Below are 21,907 nucleotides of genomic sequence, written 5' to 3' on the forward strand. Positions count from 1 at the left end.
AGGGACGACCTCGTGAGGACAGAAGGCAGCCATCTGCAAGCCAAGGAGAGAAGCTGCCAGAGAAACCAAACCTGCCAACACCTTGATCTTGACTTCCAGCCTCCAGAGCTGTGGAAAGACACTCCTGCTGTTTAAGCCCTTAGTCTGGGGTATTCCATTATAGTAGCCTGAGCCCACACATACGATGACATAAAGTTCATGATTTCTTTCAAAAGCCTTGCTTCTTGAGAAGAATACTGTGAGGCAGAAGCTGTTGTTGTAAATAGGTACGATTTGCATATGTGACTATGACTAACCTCCCATGGACACAGGGTGGGGGTTGGGGGTTGCTGGCAGCAGGGGTGGGGGACGTTTTGCTTATTTCTATCCAGTGATGACTGTCTAATGGCTACCAGGCCTGAGTGCCCATGCAGGGCCAAACAGATGGCATTTAAGAAGTTTCTGGCTGGTGTGGGCCAGGCCCACAGTCTGTATTCATACGACCCAGTACTCCAGAGCTATTCAAACGGGCCAAGCATGGCCACCAGGCACAACGGGGCTGATCTCACAAACAGAACGAGAGAAAATGCAAGTCACGGAAGAGGACGTGTGGAATCATGCAGAACTCACACACGGGTGACTCAACTCTGCCGTCCTGGGACAGATACTTACTTAGGTCATAAAACCAAAAAGAAAAGCAAGAAAAGGACTTTCACAGAAGTGAGAGGAGTGATGATCTGGACTGGGGAAGGGAGGTGGCGTTGTCGGGGGGCAGGGGACGCAGAGCAGTCGGGGGGGCAGGGGACGCAGAGCACGTGCAAGGCCCCGTTTCTTGGCCTGCGTGGGGCTCTCACGCAGCACTCTCAAAACCGCTCTCAAAAAGCGGTTTGCTTTCTAACTGGTCATTAAAATGTACAGATTTTAAAAACGTTTTGTTTTTATGTAAATGACATTACCAAAAAAATAAAAAATAAAAAACCAGAAAGAAAGCTGAAGCAAATAGGACTAAACATTAATTGTTCTCAATCCAGCCCTGGCAGGTCTATGTTACATCATTAATTATGCTTCTCTGTAATTTGGGTTTGGGTGGGGTTTTTTCCCCTCATATTATCATGCTGAGTGAAAGAAGCCAGGCAAAAAAGAGCACATACATTATATACACTTGCATGATGTTTAAGAAAATGCGAAGTCATCGTTAGTGATAGAAAGCAGCCCAGGGACTGCTGGTGGGGAGGAGGTGGCAGGGCAGGGGCATGAGGAGAGGAAATGAGGAAAGTTTTGGGGGGAGATGGATATGTGATGCTGATTGTGGCAATGATTTCAAGGGTAGATACTTGGGTCAAAATGTATTAAATTATACCCTTTAAATATGGACAGTTTAGTCTATGTCAATTACACACCAAGAAAGCAGTTTTCAAAATATTCTTTCTTGTGCCTTTTCATATGTTTCACATAGTCTTCAATATACCTATATTGTTTTGGAATGAGGGAGCCTGGAATAAAGAACTGGGGTGTTGGTTCCCAGACCACTGTATGTACCTTTGGGTCACTCACTGGTGTGGATACTGTCAGTGTATTTTTGTCCTGCCTTGGATGTTAAAAAGCCCTCTCCTCTTCCCTCTTCCCTCTTCCTCCCCCTCTTTCTCTGTCCCCACTGCCTCTCTCCTTTCCCCTTGGCTCCTTTTCTCTTTGGCTCTCACTCTTGCTATCTCAGAAAACCCCTTTCTTGGGGCGCCTGGGTGGCTCAGTGGGTTGAGCCCTGGCTCTTGGTTTTGGCTCAGGTTCTGATCTCAGGATCCTAGAATCAAGCCCCACGTCAGGCTCTGACCTGAGCATGGAGTCTGCTTAGGATTCTCTCTCTCTTCCTCTCCCTCTGCTCCTCCCCCTCTCACTCTCATAAATAAATAAATAAACAAACAAACAAAATCTTTAAAAAAAAAAAAAAAAAACCCTTTCTTCAGCTGAGCCCGCAGATTTAGGAGACATATCGACACTCAGACAATTCTTGGGCAGCACAACAGGAAACCAAAGGCAACCATAACCTCTTCTGTTCAAAGCAGGACGGTCAGTTTCAAATTCTGGTTGGGAGGCTGGGGATAAAGAAATAAATAAATCTCTCCCCTGGCCCTTCCACTTTCAGAGACTTTAATGGAGACAGCAGATGAAAGTGCCAACCATTGCTAGTACTCCATTCCCTCCCTTCAGCAGTGTGATGGCCTCTTACTTTTAAGGCAATGAGTCACTGGCTATGCAAAGGGAGGCCCAGAACAGAGTCAGGGGTTGTGGCAGCCATTGCTGGTTTGCCTACCCAAAGTTTATTCCTCTCTTCTTACTTACACAGGGCCCTGATTTTGTTGAAGGTAGCAAAGTGCCTGGCTGAAAGGTTAGATTTCCCAGCCTCCCTTCCAGATAAGAGTGGTCATATGACTACCTTCTGGTCAATGGTATAAAGGAAGAAACTAGATAAGATTTCTGGAAATTCTTCCTGAAAATGGGACTATATGGGCAGGTTCTTTGTTGGTCTTCCATCTTTTTCTGCCTGAAACATGGTTGTAATGACTGGTGTGGCAGCAGCCATTTTGTAGTCCTGAGGTGAGCTTGATTGAAGAGCGTTGGCTAGTGCTAAGGATAGCAAAACAGAAAGACAAGAGTTTAGGACATTGATGAGATTATGGCACCAGCCCTAGGATGCCTATCTCCAAAGTCCTTTCACAAAGGAGAAAAACCTAAATCATATTTAAGACATTGTTTTACAGGTCATTGTTGAGGCAAAACATAATTCCTCAATGATAGAGAATAGATGAGCTAAGTAATTCTGTGCTTTGAAGTGAGAGACAGGTAACTTCTGGGGTGAACCTTAAAGAAGGGTGTTCTAACAAGGGAAAAAAAGCAACACAATGACGCAAAACTCTCTTGTTTTCTTGAGTCTTTAGAAAGTCTGCAACGCATGTGTAGGTGCTTTTTGTGCCCATGAGGGGAAATTCAGAAAAGGGGGTTGTGTTTCCTCATCAATGGGCCCAAGGCAGCGGCAACACCTGGGTGATAGCAAGTTGATCCACCAGTTGGATTAATTCAACATAAACAGAATCTCCAGCTAGAGGATGGGGAACCTTTATCATCACTAAAGAAGCTCATCTCACTATACCTGGGGTGAGTTCTAAACCAGTACCATTTGGTTTAGATACAACAGATACCACAGTTAGGAGGAAGGTTGGGGAGGTACGGGAAATAACTCCATTTTATACGTGAGGGAACTGAGGACCAGAGAGGTAGAGTGACAGATGGTTTGAAGGCCAGCTGTTCCAATTCAGGGCTTGTCTGTTTTTTATTCCCCCACAGCTAACGCTGGGATTCAAGAGAGGGAGGCAAGGCAACAGCCATGGAAGCACCAGTTGGACCCCAAAAATCCTGGTGGTCAGTGCTGACAAACATTGCAGTCAGACGCCCTTATCGTAAACATGGTTATGTGTGCGTGTGTCCTCCCTCCGGTGCAGGTGTGCACCTGAAAGCCAGACACATACACGTGTAGTAAGGGATTCCTGCTATGGTAGAAAGAGCGCTACGTTTGAATGTGTAAAATCAAGGCTAGACTCCCAGCCCTGTGCTCACTACCAGTGTGATGGTGGGCAAATCCTTTAATGTCTCTGGGCCTCAATGTTTTCATCTGTAACAGGAAGGATTGGCCAAATTAAGTTCTAAGAGCCAATCCAAACCTTCTAGAAGCCTATATAACATATGTCATTAAAATATGATTACATCAATTGAGCATGAAATGAGAATAAATTTAGCTTTATGTAAACACAGAAATGTGACTCCGCTGCTGTACAAATCATAAGTCTTGGGCGAACAGTATAGATCTACAATGAGTACATTAATGGAGCCATGAATGAGTAGTTGTTCCTTCCTATACCGTGCTATCCTTGAGTCACTTCCTTGTCGTCTTGGTGCGTGCGACAGCACATTTCTAATTCCTCACTCCTAGGTATATAGGTACATTTACATTAGAAAATCTGCCTTAAACGGTGAAAATAATTTCCTTTAAATAAAAATTAAATAGACACAAAGGGGACTTAAAATACATTCTGGTACTGTCACAATTGCACAAGAGCGTGTGACACGAAGCTGGTAATGTTGGATGTGGAAGGATTTTATTAGACAAATCGGGTAGCTTATATTAAACACCCCAGTGACTTCTCTTCATAAATGCAGCCAAGCAGCCCCGGAGTAAGGGCCGGGGCCCCTCGTGAGCTCTGCACTCTACTCTGACATTTAACGAGCATGAATAACCAGGCATAGATGGTATCATTTATGAGAGCTCCTGAACCCAATAAAAGGATGATTTCAAAGATTCTTTGAGGATCTTTAAGGCCTTGTCTATAAAATGTGCCTGGATTAGCTGGGCTCCTCCTCAGCCTCAGCCTCATCTTCAGCTGACCTAGAGTCCCAGGACCCAGGGAAAGGGAGAGTCGGTAGTCTGGAACCCTCATCTAAGACTACATTATGGAATTATCTGCTCGATTATCCTCCAATCATTCAGTCCTCCAGCAGCAGTTGAATAGGGAAAGGCATCCTGTTCCCTGCAGCTGGAAAGTTTAAGCTCATCAGACCTGTAAATGGAGCTCCTACTTGGCATCTACAGAATGGCCCAAAGAAGGCAGGGATTCCCAAAGAGCAGTGAGCTCCCCATCGCAGGAAGCATCCAAGCAGAAACCGAACAGATGACTTCAGATTCAAACTGGAGACTGGAATTGGAATTTTCTTTTCAGTACTAAAAGATGGGGATTCTACAACCTCCAGGACCAAATGTTACTCACTGTGAATACTCATTGTGACTACTTGTCGTTGAAGGCTTCTTACGAGCCAGGCACTGTGCTGAATGCCTGAGTTGAATTCTTTCATTTGCCCTCACACAATGGAAACACAGGTCTTTCTTTATCCCTTTCACACGGTATGATGTCTGAATATCTGCAGACGAGGGAACCGAGGCTCCGGGTAGCGGAGCATGGAGATCGCACAGCTCCTAGGGGCCAGGCTGGGTCGGGTCTCAGACCCGGGCAGGGTAGAAGGGGCAGCAACTGAATCATACAGGAAGCTCGCGGCAGCCCCACCTGGAATCCTCCCTCCTCCCCTAGCAACTGTTTTTGAGGTTTGCCCACAAAGACAGAAGACACTGAGGGCTGGCAAAAACAGAGTTTGAGGGCCGGGTAGGTCTCTTCAAGGTCAAGGTCGTGTACTGAGACCATGAGGGAACAGTGGGAGCGTGGGGCACGGAGGCTTTGTGTCCTGAGAGCGACACTCCAGGGAAGGGAAATTCTAGCCCGCAGTGTTTCTGTTCCCTTGAGCTACAGCCTTAGTTCCTCTGAGAGACCCCAACTGGGCAGGATGTTTGAGGCCCGAGCTAGCCCCTGCTGCCACTCCTCACCCTCCTGACAGAGAGCCCTCATTTCTCAAGGCTGGACTGCCTCTTCTGGAGCCTTCGCTCCACCCGCTCCCAGCCTGAGCCCTTGAGAAGCCTGGGGCTCTCAGGCTCCTCTCAGATCCTGAGATTAGAGTCAGTAGAAAGTGGAAGAAAAATCTATGAGACTTCGCTTTCTCTGTCTCTCTCTCTCAAAAGGCAGCCCCCAGCAGTGTTTGTTCTCAGAGAGGCCCCCGAGAAGAAGGACGGTCACTTCCCTTTCTCTGGGAGATAATTGAAGAGAAGTAAGAATACCTGTGTTTGAAGGCGAAATGATGACAATTAATCTCTAAGCAGAGGGCCTCACCGTTAAATTCTTTGGAGAAACAATTCTGGGAGTTTAATGACAATCAAGAGAGTGAAATTGAATTAAGAGAAGTAGTAATTAAATCAGGAAAGAAGTTTTTGCAAAGGGGATGGTAGAGGAAATTAAAACCAGTAATGCTGAAAAATGTGGTGGGCAGAGCAAGGGGGCGGGGGGCTTGGTGGAGAAGAGGAAGGAGCAGACGCGGCCCAGCGGGTCGGGAGGGCTAGTGTCTGGCACCAGGAAAAGGAATTTGGAACTTGTTCTCCTTGGGAGGCCAGGTATGTGACTCTTCCAATTCGGGGCTAACTATGCCCACCTCCTAAAAGGGACAAGCTCTCCTGTAGGACAGTAGAAGTCTCCAGTCAGATAGAGTAGAAAATAGCAGTAGTAAGGTGACCCACAGTCCAGGTTTGCCCCAGACCCAGAGTGATTTTTTAATAACTTTCCTGGGATTATTGTTTCTTTGCACACGCGAGCCCAGGAGTCTGCGCTGTGTAGACCAGAAGAGAGCAAGGGGAGGGTGGAACGGAAGAAGGGTAGAGAGGAAGAAGCAAAGAAGAAGGGGGAGAAAGGGAAGGAAGGAGGAAAAGAGAAGGAGCAATGAACTGGGCCGGGCTCTCAAGCCTGCAGCAGGGTCAGAGCTTGGTGAGGATACCTCACTGCTCACCTAAATTTAATTTGGATTCATGACAAAGGCCAGCAATAGGCGGGGCAAAGGATGCCCAGGGCAATAGCGCCCATGTTTCCCAGTTCCCTGGTGTGTGTCACAGAGGTGTCCCCCCCCACACACACACCAGCTCCCGCAGCTCTCCGTCAGGGAGGCTCCCTGCCAGGGACACCTCAGGGTTGGACCAGGGGTTGCCACACCAGTATCTGATGGCCCACCCAGCCAGGGTCCTCACACGCTTGCCCCTTTCATTCTGTTCTGCCTCCTGGAGCCGACGGCAGGTTCCAGCTCAAGGAGCCTGTGGCAGTAGGTCCCAGACCTAGAGTTACAAGCTGGGCGGTTGGACCTTCTGTTTCCTAGTGTGTAAAATAGGGCAAATAGTCAATTCATTCACTTGTTGATTCAATAAGAAACCTCCATCTCTGAAATTATTGAAAAGAAGTACTTGTTGGGTACCTGGGTGGCTCAGTCAGTTAAGCATCTGCCTTCGGCTCAGGTCATGATCCCAGGGTCCTGGGATTGAACACTGGGCTCCCTGGTCTGCGGGGAGTCTGCTTCTCTATCTTCCTCTGCCCTGATCTCCCTCTCTCACGTGCTCTCTCTCTCAAATAAATAAAATCTTAAAAAAAAGGAAAAGAAAAGCAGCACTTGTTAACCATTAGCTAATTAACAAGGCACTCTTGTATCTTCTCTCTCTTATCCTTTTTGGTGGGAATCCTCACACCATGGGCAGTGACACAAAAGACAAACGAGAGAACAGAGGAAGAAAGGGGGCCAACCACGATCTCCCAAAGGGTAAACCGCAGGCCCGGCGCGTGAACCCAGGCCAGCACACCTCCACGTCTGGAAGATGGGGCAGGAAGCACACTAACTTTGGATGACTGAGTAGTGGCCCCAGAGTCCAAAAGACTTGGTCCTGGCCTGGGCCCTCCTCCTGCAGCATTTGAAGTGAGGGGTGACATAGCGCTTTGCAGGAATCAAGAGCAGGACACTGTGCCCAGAAAAACTCCATATAGTGTACGGGATTTTCTGTTGAATAAAGCCGGCTCTGTAGACATTTTCCTCCATTTTAACTTGATGCCAACACTTGTAACATTTCAGAGTGTCTTTTTCAATTCTTTCTATGACATCAGCCCCTGGAAGAAATACTGGAGTCTAGACCAAGCCAGGTGTGGAAACAAAAGCTCTGGCAGGATCCCCCTCTCCCAGGAACAGAGCTCACACCCAGTTTTACTGGAATGTGTTCAGGCTACTAGTGGACGCAGGGGCCCTAGTCTTTCCGTCCCTCACTAGTCTCAGGGACTCTTGGGGTCTTTCCCCAATGATTTAAAAGGCTCCACCCACACTGCAGTTGTAATTCATCTTCCCAGTTCTAATCTCTCAGCACTTCTGCTTAGCAGGTGCTGGCTCTCGTAGCCACTCAGAAGGGGCTAGAATGAGAGCCCACGGCAAAGGGGGTTTGAAAATTCTCTGGGCCAAGGTAGACAATGCAAGTAAAGATTTAATTTGTTAGGCTTTCAGAATTGTTATGAATGGCGTAGGGTCGCCTAGGACTCAAGAAGTAACACTCTAGAAATCTCTAAAAGAAAGGAAGACAAAAGGTGGTATATACATACAATGGAACATCATTCAGCCTTCAAAAGACTGACCTCACAGGCTGAGGAAGGAGAGCTCCTACACATACTACAACTTGGATGAATCTTGAGGACATGATGCTAAGTAGGATAAGCCAGTGACAAAAGGACAAAATGAGTCTACTCATAGGAGGCACTGAGAGTCAAATTCAGAGACAGAAATTCTAAGGGTGGTTTGCCAGAGGCTAAGGGGAGATGTGCGGGAGAGGGGAGTTGTTATTTGGCAGGTTTAGAGTTTAGGTTTTGCGAGATGAGAGAGTTCTGGAGATGGCAGGTGGTGACGGCTTCACAACACGCCACGTGCTCAGTACCCTTGACCTGCGCGCTTAAGGACGGCGAATACGGCGCATTTTGTGGTATGTGTATTTTAGCCCAGTTTTTCAAACTGAGAAAGAAAAGAGAAAGGAACAGCTTGAACACTGAGATTCTCAGCTACGGGATTAGCATTGTACCATCAGAGCCAAAAGCAGCTACGTAACATAATAGATGTTGTACAATTTTATACCCAACCACCAATTTTCTTTCTGCTGAATGAAGCATCTCCCTGCTCACCACTGAAAACTAGCATTTCCCTATCAATTGCCAGCTCCCAAAGCCACATGACTTTTGGCTGTCAGTCCACTGGAGACCACTATGAGGCACACGGGGCTAACAGCCAGCATCTTGCCGGGAAGATAACATACCCCCAAGAGCAAACAGCTCCTCCAAGTGGCTTCGGCATCTCCCCCAGAGAAAAAGACACCCCTCTAGACAGAGGAAGAGATTTCGTTTGCAAACTGAATACCTAACTTTTAGCGGTTACTGGAACCATCAACCTGAGTATCGGGAAAAAAAAAAAAAATATCCCATTAAATCTTTAATTTCTTCCAAGGGAAACTGACTCTTTCCCCTGAATTTCAAAACGAAGACAGCTGCTGCCTTTTCGTGCGATGAGCAGTGCCCAGGATCCAAGGGAGCCAGTTTTTCATTTTCCCCCAATAATCTGCCATTTATTTGGATTTACAAGTGCATGCTCGCCCATATACTGCCTTAGGAAATCTGTTTAAAAGACACATACTTCTTTCTCATCATTTAAACCTGGTTCCCCAGACCTAAAATTACTCCGCAGCCAGGACTCAAGAAATACACTAACGAAGCTGTTTAACTGTTCAATGAAGTTTTCCTTAAATGGACCTGAGAAAGAGATTTTTTAAATTCTCTATTTTTCAACTAATACACCTCTACATTTTGTGATCTGTACAACAATCAGGGCATTTCATATGGATCTCTCTTTAGAAATCCTGGCTCAGCTCAGGGTCCTGGGCTCCTGGAGCATGCGCACTGAGCTACACTGGGTGTTTCCTAGGGTCGACAAGAAACTGAATGCTTATCCCCAGAAAGGCTACATAAGCTAAGTGAAACCTTAAAATTTTATTTTGGATTGGAATTATAACAACTCAGTTCAGAAGTGCTGGTATCTCACTCTGATTATAAAGGTCCCTTAATTATTGTCCCTGATTATTACAAATGAAAATTTTCCAAATGAAAACAAAATTTTATTTGATAAATCCAATTTACCAAATAAATTCTTTCAGAACTGTTTTAGCGACTAGTGAGAAATCAATGGAAATCTCTGGTCTGCGCTCACAGAATTAAGAACTGAGAGAGACAAGAGGCAAAAATATTATCTACAGTTTCAGAGACAAAGAACAGAATGAACAAACATTTTATCCAAGATATCTGGTTTATGATCCCTATGTCTTCTTCCCTGGGTACCAGCTGCCTCTGAACACAGATCTTCCTGATGGAGTCACAGGCACACGCTTCAATAATCACAAATACACAAAATTACAATCACCAGGATGCACCTGAAAGAAAGTAAACCATGGCCAATTACAGGATCTTGGATTTGAGTGACTACATGGTCATATAAGGAATTGTTAATCCAACAAAGAAAACAATCTCCCCCTAGTGTTTTCTCCATACTTACTCACAAATCTAAAGGCAGAGAGACTACTGGCTCTAGCAGTCAGATATCAGCCATGAGACTTGGTATAAATCAATTAAAAAGTTTATTAGTCATAGAAAAAAATTGATTCCTTAAAGTCAATTCTTGTTAAGTTCCCTGTAAAACAATAAGCTTCCAGAATATTTCTCTCTCACAAACAGAAAATCACTATGCTTTTGGTCCAAGATACGTTGGGTTTTTTTCCTTCTTCTTCAGATGACAGACAGATGGATGCAGCCGAATCTATGAACGAGTGTACTTGCCCCAAATGTGCAACATAAATACAGAAGCGATGAACAGAAGACTCATAACCAATACTGGGACAGGGCCACTGGAAGGAAGAAGAGAAGGCATGCTTACTCTGAGTAATAATACATATTATAGCTGTAACACTAAAGACTGCCGAGGGAATAAAGCAGGGGAAGTACCTAAGACTCATCCAAGAATATCATTTACAACATTTAATACTATTCCTCAAATTATTATTATGGATATTTTGACAGGGATGGCACTGTGATTACTTAGGAGGAATCCTTATCTCTTAGTAAAATGTATTAAAATATATACAAATAAAACGATTTGATGTCTTAGAGACACTAATCTAATTTCAGTATTTCAAATAAAACGATTTGATGTCTTAGAGACACTAATCTAATTTCAGTATTTCATATCTTTGATATTTTCCATAATAAAAAAATGAGAAAAATTTCCCAAACTCTTTAAGTGCCAATGACCCAATTACCAAACTATTATTTCAAATTAATTTTTATAAAGGCAACCTTCAATGTCTAATTAAAATCTACTAGGCATACAAAGACACATACCACATTGTAAATTACAAAGTGTTTTTACTTGATCAACAAACTCATGACCCAGGGCAAACAAGTATTAATCTCATTTTTTTTCAAAGATTTTTTAAATCTATTTGACAGAGAGAAAGAGATAGAGAGATCACAAATAGGCAGAGAAGCAGGCAGAGAGAGAGGAGGAAACAGGCTCCTTGCTGAGCAAGAAGCCTGAAGTGGGGCTTGACCCCGGGACCCTGAGATCATGACCCAAGCCAAAGGCAGCAGCTTAACCCACTGAGCAACCCAGGCAGCCCTTAATCTCATTTTATAACAAGGAAAATTGAGGCGCAGAGATGATCACTTGCCTAACACACAGCCAGAACAGAAAGGAAAGATCTGAACTTCGGTTTTCTGATTTGATATATATTGCTTGTCTCTCTCTCTCTCTCTTTTTTTTTATTTTAGATTTTATTTATGTATTTGAGCTAGAGCATGCACAATCGGGGAGGGGCAGAAGGAAACAGATTCCCCACTGAGTATGGTGCTTGTCTCTCTCTCTCTCTCTCTCTAAGGTTCCCAACTAGTTCCACGTATGAGTTTATTAAAGGAAGGAGACAGGTTTTACTCAACAGCCCTTCACTAAATCAAATGCTTCTCAAATTGAGAATTAGTACATGGGTTTCTTAAAGGGAGAAGCCCTTGACCTCACATAACCTGTGAATGGGACTCTGATGAAACGTTATGGGGCCCTCCTTTGTGACTCTTCCTGCCAATACTGGTTTTGGAGAATTCAAGACGTCATTTGACCTCCCAGATACAACTGGGGAGTGGACAACGGAAAAGACCCCAGAAATCTTTACAGTGAAGGCAGTGGAGTAACCCAATGGAGCAGTGGAGTAACAGAGTCCACTAGTGGCCAAAAGATAATGCACAGAGATCAAAGTCCTTGCTACACTATTCTGTTCTTCCAAAACCTGTACAATTCTGGGAATAAACAAATTTAAAAGTACATGGGAAGTAATCTTCATGGAGTTACACTTAATCACTCCCTTCCTTTGGTGCATGCAACGTTAGAGCAACAGGAGACACAAAGCACAAAGCCAAGAGCACAGCTCCCAGAGAGCTGGAATTCGGGAACCAGCTCTGTCAACCATGAGCAGAGACTGTGGCCCTGTTACTTACCTTCTCTGGCCTCATTTTCCTCAACCGTAAAATGGGAATAATCCCAGTGCTTCTCTCACAGGGTTGCTGAGGTACTAAATAAGTTCATATGAACACAATGCAGGGTTATAGTAAGGTCCCAGGAGATGCTATTATTGGCCTGAAAAAATTTTTTCTCAACTCCTGGGAAGAACCAGGACAAGCTCCAAGATATGGATCTGTGGATACAAATTCCCAACTGTGTCTTTTCATCGAAAACATCTATCTCTTACTGATGATCAACTGTGGCTGATGACACTTCAAGGAACAGCTTCTATCCTGGGGGGACTCACACGGTAAGCAGCAGCAGGCCAGCCCGGCTGTTGGAGAGCACAGAGCCGAGAGCTAGCGCAGGCCAGACGCCCCAGAAGAGGTCTGACCGCCTGACTGAGAAGAGTATACAGCGAGTCCCCTGGAGACCCTGAGGGTCGAGGGAATTCACAATTTCTCTCTGAAATTAGATTACCTCGACACAAAGACCAAAGATTACCTCGAAACAAAGACCAAAGGGTTTTTCACGCCACCAACTGACTAACCCCAACCCCAGGAGCACTTTCCGAAACTCATTCCCATCCGACCACAACAGAACAGTAAAAAAATCACTCAGTAAGACCAGATCTCAGGGAAGCCTTCGTCAACTACCCTGGTGATCCAAGCCACGCTATGAGTTAATGAAACTAATCCAAATAAATCTGATTTTGTCTCCTTCTGCCAAACAGCAGCAGCAGTACGGAAAGAGCATGGGACTGAACAGTCCGAAGACGCAGCTCCCGCCCCTGCGGGCTGTCTTCCACGTACAGGTAACAGCCTCTGTGAACCGAGCGGCTCTGCGAACAGGAGTCCGTCATTATGCCAATGCCTCAGGCACCGGGTTCAAGCAGGAAACAGCTGTAAGCAGGGGTGTTCGGGAGCCTCGCGCAAAGAGACCTGTGGGACCAGCTCGGCCACGTGGTACCAGAAACCATGGACGGAAAGTGAGGCGAGCGAGGCCTAGAGACTCTGGATGCCCATGTCCCGTCACCTAATAGCACTCCCAGACCAAAGAACTTAAGCCAGTGGTTATGTTCACCCTCCAGGGTCACCCACCACCCACCAAAGGCAAAGGCGGGGGCAAAGAACTTTTGGTAACACAGCCTAATCCAGACACTCCCTTTAGGCTGTAATAACATCAGCTTGTGCCTCGAGGAGAGCTCTTAAAAATCACCCAGCTCCAATTCAAGTGGTTACTCCTATTTCTCAGTGTGGGACAAGAACAGCAAATGAGGAGCAATTTCATCTCATTAAGCAGTTTCCCCTCCAGTTCTCTCTGTTCTCGTCATTAATTCTGACACAGCTGCACGCAGGTTTTTCCCTTGCTTTCATCCAATCCATGGAGATGTTATTCCAGGTTCTGAACAAAATGACTGATACGCAGACAAACCAAACCGAGCCCACCTGGCACGAGTGAAGCTGTCGGGTACAGTACATCTCATGAGAGCAAACGCCACCGGTGGAAGACACTGCACTCCCCCACACATGTGTGACGCTCAGAAACACAAGGTCTGTTCCCCAACACTTACACCTTGAGCCCAGGTGAGTCTTCTGTGTAGAATCGCCACATGCCCCCAGTGCCTGCTGAGGTCGTGCGCCCCGCGCTCCTTGTTCCACAGCTAGCATTTTTTCTGGAAGAAAAGAAATATTACAAAAAGGTTTTTCTCAGAAGCCCTTACTATAGCACTGAAACATACGCTCCCACTACGTTGTTAAAGAAAAAAAAAAAAACAAAAAACAACACTTTCTTTGCTAGACCCGCTCCCCAAATTCTTCCTTTTACTTCATTGATCGTGATCACCACCAAGGACCTAGTACCTGCCATATGTTAATGAAGACAAGCACCCCAGAAAGTAGTCACCATTTCCAATGCATAAATGAAGAAAACGGGCTCATAAAAGGTTAGGTAAAGTGCCTGGGACCACAAAGCCAGCAGGCAGCCAAGCTCAGCAGTGAACCCAGTTCTCACCCCAGAGCCCACCCACTTGCCCATACACATGGGCACCTCATTTGAACAATGAATTTCAGATTCTCTTCTCAAGTATTTTCGTGAAGTAATAAACCCCTGCTTAAAAAGCCCTGAATCCATATAATCTGATTTTAAAATGACTACATTAAAATGTTTTTAAGTGACTGTATATACTACCAAAGAGAAAAAAACAATTAAGCTTTCATTGTCATCCAGGTCCTAAAATGGAGTGTACATTTTATAAAAAATTATTTTATAATCTGTTTTCACTATTTTTATATACTTGATTTTTTATATATTTCACTATTTTGAATATATTCACTATTTTGATATACCATAGATCTTGGGTAGAAGTAGGGTGTAAAAAAGTGCAGAAAACACCCCAACCAGAACGTGTCCTCCTCACAGGGGATCCAGGTCTGTGAGATGAGCTGCGTGACACGGGCAGCCCAGGCTCACAGGAATAGCCCAATAGCGCTCGTGCCATCCACCAGAGAACACAGGGAGAAACTAGAAGTGAAAACCCTATTACACCATCTCTTCTCACTGCCTTTCCAACTCTGGTCATAATCCCCACCTCCCCCTGCCATGGCCTTTACCCCAAAAACTAGTGCAGACATATTGATTACCAGCTACATAGTGGACCAGGAACTCATTAGTCCATGTGTATCACTGTTTCTATGAGATAACTGATGGAAAACGGTAAACATAATTGTACAGGGATTTACACAGCAATTCATACACTTAGAAGAGCCTTCACACACAAGGCTATATATACATCATTTAAGCTGTGAGGTAGGCACCTGAAATTTTCCTTCTTGGTCGTTAAAAGGAACTTGAGCTAGATGGTAAACCCATGTGGACATGATAAGTCATCAGCTGAGCCAGGACTAGGACCCGTGCACTTTCCCCTATTCCCATAGCCTTCCAACTGCAGTGCCTGTTCTCAAAGTCTCTGGAATTACATGAGCCCCAAAGAAATCAGTCTAGGCTCTTTAAGATCTCTTACACCTACTGGCACATGGGACATGCAGAAGATTTGATAACCAGGATAACTGGAAATACCAAATGTACTCAAAATATCCCCCATTCCTCCACTGGAAAGCCAGAGAGAAGTTAAGCCCACTTAATCATTTAAGCTTCTGTTAGGGGTCTATTTTACCCTTTCTTTTTGGCCACAGTGTAACTGCCTCCCTCTTCCTATACCCTATGGTTCTTTCAAAAATCCTAAGATTACAGGGTGGCTTGATTCCTTCATGTATTCATCCTTTATTCTGTCAAGTCTTACAGCTGGATACGGATGATGGGCCACTTCAGTCAAAATCTAATGGAGATGAATATGGAAACATGAATGCTATTATAACCCCATGAACAAAATGCTTTGGCAGCAAAAGAGAAAACTCACAGCTGCTGCTGCTTTCCAAGTCAGGGAAGGCCTCAAGAACCCCTGAGCTTAGTCTAGCAGAATAAACAGAAGTGGGGGGAGGGGTCACCTAGTGCGTTCAGCAGTAATAAGCTCCCTGTTGCTGGATCAGCAGAGAGGAGGAGAGGCAGGTGGGCTCAAGTAACACCAAGAACATTGGTATCCACCCTTTTTTTCAAGTTCAGCAACAAGAAAATGAGATAGGAACTAAGAAGATATGTGACAGAATCAGAGGGGAGGGCAGACTGGAGTGGAAATGACCTGGAGAAAAGACTTAGGTAGGAAATGCAAACACCCAGATGAGAGAAGTTGGGCTAAACTGGAAGAGTGGACATGAAAAAGGGAAACCACTGATGAGAAGCTGTTTCTGTGCCATTCGGTCCTGCAAATGACTAAAGGACAGGGCACAGGAAAAGCGCACAAGGACCCTGACGTTTTGGCCTTGGGGAAATGAATGTATAGTAGTAGTGCCAGATGGAAGTAAGAGAGGTAAAACTGGGGCAGAAGCTAGGATGAAAAGAGACCGAGTTTTGCATGGGACAAGTGACAGTGTGTGATGGGACCTGCAGATCAAAACGTGACTGCAAAGCTTAGATCGAGACACACGAGTGGAATGACATCAGTTTTCTCAAAGTTGTCTCTGAGACAACAATCTCCAGTTTGTTGGCTTTCCCCTTACAAGGATGCCCCAAGGTGCCCCAAACTGAGTAATTACAAGAAAATACTGACGCTTTCTCAAGACACACAACACCTACGGCCACGTCGCCTGAGGTTCGGTGTGCCCTTGTGACTCTTTTCATCCCGGGGTCTCCTCCTCCGGACCAGCGAGTTCTTGGGCCCCATCTCTCCGAGCCCACAGCCAGAGGGTCGTGGGGGTCCTTACCTCTGCCGGACCGTGGATCCGGCCGCCCGGGCGGCCACTGCTTTGCTGGGAGAGCGCCCCGACGAGCCCACATTAGTGCCACTGGGGGTCGGACCAGGCTACAGAGAGAGACAAGTGCACAAGCTGGTGAGCGCCCCGCCACGCGCCCCCGACCCCCCGGCCCTGACGACCGAGACCAGCACCTGCAGGGGAGGCTGGGGAAAGCAAGAGTGCTACAAGCGGAGGGCCAGGCGGAAGGCCAGTGACAGGGCGAAGAGGAGAAGCGGGATCAAGGAGGGAAGGCTGAAGAGAAGTAAGTAGGGAAGCCGCCGTACCATGCTGGAGACTGAAAGGCGCTGGACGCTGAAACTGACGTCCAAGAAGCGGTCAGCGAACTCCTCAAAGGACCGGCGGCTGGAGGGGCTGGCTCAGGCCCCGCCCCCAGGCCCCTCGCAGGGTCCTCGCCGGCTCCAGGGACGCCTGAGTTGTCCCACCATATGCCTGTACAAATTTTGTTACAGGCGACTTGGTCAACCGCTGTGTGGGAAGCACAGACCTTCCGCCTCCTTCCGTGGAATCGCAGCGTCCTTCATAGAGTCTAATCCCTACCAAAGGGCGGATATACCCACGGTCAGACGGGAAATTTCTTCGGGCAGACACAGGGCGCCCGCAGCTTTGCGCTGATGTGGCCCAACTGACGCCAGCGCCGCGAGGCGTGGTCGGCCCGGCAGAGGCCCGCTGGGAGCCGGGAAAGAGCATGCGCGGAAGCTCGGTAGAGCGCGGGGCGGTGGCGGGGCTTCTCGACCATGGCGGAGAGGCTGGGCGAAGACGAGGATCCTGGTCCCAACCCGTCGGTGCTGTTCTTGCACCCGGACCTGGGCGTGGGCGGCGCCGAGCGGCTGGTGCTAGACGCGGCGCTGGCCCTGCAGGCGCGCGGATGTAGCGTCAAGGTCTGGACGGCGCACTACGATCCCAGCCACAGCTTCGCGGACAGTCGCGAGCTGCAGGTGCACTGCGCCGGGGACTGGCTCCCGCGCAGCCTGGGCTGGGGAGGCCGCGGGGCCGCGGTCTGCGCTTACGTGCGCATGATCTTCCTGGCGCTCTACGTGCTGTTCCTCGGCGATGAAGAGTTCGACGTGGTCGTGTGCGACCAGGTGAGGCGGCCACGAGTGCGGCCACGCCCGACCCTCGCCTCGCCTCCTTTTCCCGCTAGGGAGGGCGCCCTGTATGGCCTCTCGTGAGCTTTCCCGGCCTGCGGCTCGGAGAGCTCGGAACTGATCTGGAGAGGAGAGAACTGGGCGTGAGACTGGTTCTCGGACTGTAGTGTGGACACATTAAAGTTGCACGTTGGTACAGGACCCCACCCTCAGAAGCTTTCACTCTGGAGTCCTGAGGTTGGGGCCCAGAAATCTGCATTTTCGCTTGGGATCTTCGGGCGATTCCGAAGTAGATGGGTCTTGGGGCTGCTCTAAGAAACGCAAGCATTAGCAGTCAACCCTAAGTCACCTTTTACTAATGAGTAACTCGTAGGTCTTCCCCTCTTTGCATTAATTATGTTGACTCTACTTCCAGGCCACATGCATCCATCCCACTGTGTGTAGCTTTTGCAGACAGCCCACCTCGTCCGCAGTGTTGTGTTAAAAACACCAGGTGAAACATGTCATCCCCCGCTAAAGTTTTAACGTGGCTCCCTCTTCATCTTGGGAGAAGTCAGGTTTTTTTACCTCCATACATAATGCCCACCTGCCTCTGGGCTCTAGCCACTTTGGACTCCGCTTTTTCTTCCCCAAAAATACTTTATTTTGAAAAGTAACATTTACTCGGAACAAAAATTCCAATAGTATAAAAGAGTGTGATATAAAAGTCGCATTCCAGTCCCACTCCCTAAAGACAGCCACTGTTAGTTTCTCCTGCATCCTTCCAGAAGTTGCCTTCAGCTACACTAGCAGATATATCTGTTCTCCGATGCATCTTATTTGTAATAGTGAGGACTATGACACACCTGCTGTTTGATGACTTGCCCTTTTTTTCATCAGAAATTCTATTTGGGACATCCTTATGTATCAATATTAGAGCTTCACTTCATGGTTCTCAATGGTTGCTGGAAAATCTGCTCTTGTTTAAAAGTATCATAATTTATACATTCTCTGTTAAAGGACATCATTGTGGCCAGTTTTGTGCAAATAGATCAGTATTGAAATGGACATCCTTGTACCTTTTTTTCTTCTGTCAGCTTGTCAGCTTGTCCTTGGAATAAATTCCTAGAAATAGTGTCCGAGAGTTTAAATGTCAATAGCCATTGCCAAATTTGCCTTTCAAAGAAGTTGTGTCATTTTGCTCTGGTGCACAGTGGATGTATAAACTGTTTTAATCTTTGCCAAACTGATAGGTGGAAATGGTTTCACATTTGTATTTGTGTGTTTATCATGCTTGAGTTAGTTTGATCCTCCTTGCTTGTCCAGAAACTGTTCCCTTTTTAAAGAAATGTGGACATTTCTAGACATCCTGCATTTGTAGCCAGTCATTCAGCATGAGGCAGCTGAGACTAGAGAATAGAAAAAAAACCCTGAACTTGGAAGTGGGAGACCTGGGTTTTGTACCAGATCTGCTACCTTCTAAGAAGCTTCAGATAAATCTGGCAGGATTCTTCAAGTGGTCAGAGAGGTAACCTAGAGATTAAGTAACCTATAAAGATTACCCAACAAGAACATCTCTAGTAATGCCAGCATGTCGTTCATGCTTAGTAACAGTTATGGTTAACATTTACTGAGCGCATGCTGTGTGCTAAATTCTAGAGCATTTTACACATGCCGGTACATTTAGCAATCACAAGACAATCCAGGGGTTTTTTGAACTACAGTTGTCACCATGTTACAGAAGAGAAAACAGGCAGAGAAGGAGGTAAGATTACTTGTTCATGGTCACACAGCCAGCAGTCTTCATTCCAGAGCCTGCACTCCACTTTTTTTAGGAGGAGACACATGCTAGAGCCGCCCTGCCAGTAGCGTAGCCTCTAGACTCCGTGGCTATTAAGCACTTGAAATGTGGCTAGTCTGAGCTAAGATGAGGTATAAGTGTAAATTACACATCTGGCTTTAAAGATTTATGTGGCAAAATTGAACATAAAGTGTCCTGTTAACTTTTTTGATAATGATACATTTTGAAATAATATTTTAGATAATTTTTTTTAAATTTCATCCTTAAAAAATATTGTCATACAGTTACTAGATTTTTATTTCCATTGGGCCATGCTGTCTTAGAGAAAACCATTGGACTTAGAGCTTTAAATATTTAGCACACAGCCAGCAGATGGGTCCAAGCCTTCCATACACCAGGCGTTGTATAGGGTGAGAGTCCAGGAGGTCACAAAGCAGAATCAGGCATTGCCTGTGATGAGCCCACAGACCAACAGGCAGGGTGGGTGGATGTGCTCTTCTTGACTTGGTTGAAGCTCAGCTGACCAGTCCATATCTGCTGTTGATTTTTGCTTCGGCTAGGTGTCTGCCTGCATCCCGGTGCTCAAGCTGGCCAGACGGCGCAAGAAAATCCTGTTTTATTGTCACTTCCCAGATCTGCTTCTCACCAGGAGAGATTCTTTTCTGAAACGCTTGTACAGGGCGCCTATTGACTGGGTAGAGGAATACACCACGGGCATGGCGGACTGCATCTTGGTCAATAGCCGGTTTACAGCTGCTGTTTTTAAGGAAACATTCAAGTCCCTGTCTCACATAGACCCCCATGTCCTCTACCCATCTCTGAATGTCACTAGCTTTGACTCCGCTGTTCCTGAGAAGCTCGATGACCTTGTCCCCAAGGGGAAGAAATACCTGTTCCTCTCCATCAACAGATATGAAAGGAAGAAAAATCTGACTTTGGCACTGGAAGCCCTAGGAGAACTGCGTGGAAGGTTGACATCCCAGGATTGGGACAAGGTTCATCTAATCATGGCCGGTGGTTATGACGAAAGAGTCCTGGAGAATGTGGAACACTATCAGGAATTGAAGGAAATGGTCCGACAGTCCGACCTTGGACAGTGTGTGACCTTCCTGCGGTCTTTCTCAGACACACAGAAAATTGCACTTCTCCACGGCTGTACCTGTGTGCTTTACACACCGAGCAATGAACACTTCGGCATCGTCCCTTTGGAGGCCATGTACATGCAGTGCCCAGTCATTGCTGTGAATTCAGGTGGGCCCCTGGAGTCCATCGTCCACGGCGTCACAGGGTTTCTATGTGAACCTGACCCAGTATGCTTCTCAGAAGCGATGGAAAAGTTCATCCATGAACCTTCCTTAAAAGCCACAATGGGACTGGCTGGGAGAGCCAGGGTGAAGGAAAAGTTCTCCTCTGCAGCTTTTACAGAACAGCTCTACCAGTACGTCGCCAAACTGCTGGTATAATCCAACTTTTTTTAAAGGCCTTTATGCTATATTTGTTAGTATCATTTTTTATAGATTGTAGACTCATTTTTGAAACTGAAAAAGAAACCTAAAATCTATTGCAGAAGAGATTAAAAGAAAAATGCACTTGAATCTTGAATCTGAACCACTTCCCCATGCACCGCTCCTTTTCATCTACTTTTGAAGAAAAATGGAATATCTTTTATTCTGTAACTATTCCATGTCTTACCAGTGTTAAGATATAAAAATGGTAGAATTCCACATTCATCAAAAGATTTCAATTATAATTCTCTAGATTATTGTTGCTTTGCCTGTAAGTTTTGAGTTATAGTGTGCCTTGGTACACTATAGTTTAACTGTATCATCATTAAAGTTGATTAATTTAGGTTCATAGCATAATGAAAACAGGATCGCTGTAGTTCCCAAAATCAGTGCATTCACTATCCTGTGTTAGTAAATTTTTGCTAGTCATACCTTCTCCGGGACCCATAGCAAGGATGTTCTATACTTTTTTACAAAGATGATTTATTATATTTTTGCACACTGAGATGTGACAGTAAAATATGTTTGTCATAGGAAAAGAAAGCATACTAGATTTTGGCCTCTGTGATCTGGGATCGTTAAGAGTGTGGACAGCCAAGCCTGAAGTCTGAAGCTAGAGTAAACAAGATGTTAAAGTAAGAGGATGTCCTCACTCATGGGTGTGCGTCTGATGTAAGTTTGGTTTCTTCATGTCATCTGAGTCATCGGCTTTGTTAGTGTTGGTGTTTGGTTAGGGAAGCTCCTACTAAGCGTAAGACATAATTGCTTTGTGTCCTTCAGGTCCTGCGCCAGATGTCATGGCTATGGAGCTTTCCTTGACCCCCACCCCCTTCCTCCTCCCTCCTGCCAGCCTAAACGTGGTTTTCTTCTGCCATGGACCCTAGCCCTTTTGTGGCCCGGACCAGTCTTAGAGTTTCTTACTTACCTGTTGGCCTAAGTACAAATAAACGTAAAGCACTTTTCAACATATCTTCACAGCTAAATTTTTTTTTTAACTGTTTTTTTTTAAATTCCAGCCCAACATGGGGCTTGAACTCATGACCCCAAGGTCAAGAGTCTCATGTTCTACCAGCTGACCCAGTCAAGTACCCTAAAAGCTAAATTCATCTTTAGAAAAGCAACGATCACTAGCCAAAGGCTCCACATTGATCAATTCTGAGAGTA

At 46.0% G+C, this 21,907-nt stretch overlaps 2 protein-coding genes and 1 long non-coding RNA gene across 3 annotated transcripts; 1 reads left to right on the top strand and 2 right to left on the bottom strand.

The window, feature by feature from the left end:
- Positions 1 to 2,271: 2,271 nt before the first annotated feature.
- On the bottom strand, positions 2,272 to 6,249 carry LOC116570452. The gene is made up of 2 exons (XR_004277435.1): positions 4,794 to 6,249; positions 2,272 to 2,601 (listed from the first exon to the last, which is right to left on the bottom strand). It is a non-coding gene; the product is annotated as an uncharacterized LOC116570452 (long non-coding RNA).
- Positions 6,250 to 10,074: 3,825 nt separating this feature from the next.
- SEC61B (SEC61 translocon subunit beta) lies at positions 10,075 to 16,941 on the bottom strand. The gene is made up of 4 exons (XM_032307595.1): positions 16,637 to 16,941; positions 16,323 to 16,420; positions 13,577 to 13,678; positions 10,075 to 10,360 (listed from the first exon to the last, which is right to left on the bottom strand). Exons 1-4 carry the CDS (start codon positions 16,637 to 16,639, stop codon positions 10,273 to 10,275), a joined length of 291 nt encoding a protein of 96 aa, XP_032163486.1. The 5' UTR covers positions 16,640 to 16,941; the 3' UTR covers positions 10,075 to 10,272.
- Positions 16,942 to 17,017: 76 nt separating this feature from the next.
- On the top strand, positions 17,018 to 21,282 carry ALG2 (ALG2 alpha-1,3/1,6-mannosyltransferase). The gene is made up of 2 exons (XM_032307593.1): positions 17,018 to 17,455; positions 19,799 to 21,282. Exons 1-2 carry the CDS (start codon positions 17,108 to 17,110, stop codon positions 20,699 to 20,701), a joined length of 1,251 nt encoding a protein of 416 aa, XP_032163484.1. The 5' UTR covers positions 17,018 to 17,107; the 3' UTR covers positions 20,702 to 21,282.
- The last annotated feature ends 625 nt before the right edge of the window (positions 21,283 to 21,907 follow it).

Source organism: Mustela erminea, chromosome 12 (genome assembly GCF_009829155.1).
Source record: "Mustela erminea isolate mMusErm1 chromosome 12, mMusErm1.Pri, whole genome shotgun sequence".
Classification (NCBI taxonomy): domain Eukaryota; kingdom Metazoa; phylum Chordata; class Mammalia; order Carnivora; family Mustelidae; genus Mustela; species Mustela erminea.

What these genes read in the sequence shown, in the direction of transcription:
- SEC61B (XM_032307595.1), bottom strand. An exon ending in GGATCCACGGTCCGGCAGAG is followed by an intron (nt 13,679 to 16,322) that starts GTAAGGACCCCC and finishes CTTTTCTTCCAG; the next exon opens with AAAAAATGCTAGCTGTGGAA. An exon ending in GACTCACCTGGGCTCAAGGT is followed by an intron (nt 10,361 to 13,576) that starts GTAAGTGTTGGG and finishes TCTTCCTTCCAG; the next exon opens with TGGCCCTGTCCCAGTATTGG.
- ALG2 (XM_032307593.1), top strand. Translation starts at nt 17,108, where the DNA reads ATGGCGGAGAGGCTGGGCGAAGACGAGGATCCTGGTCCCAACCCGTCG. An exon ending in ACGTGGTCGTGTGCGACCAG is followed by an intron (nt 17,456 to 19,798) that starts GTGAGGCGGCCA and finishes TGCTTCGGCTAG; the next exon opens with GTGTCTGCCTGCATCCCGGT.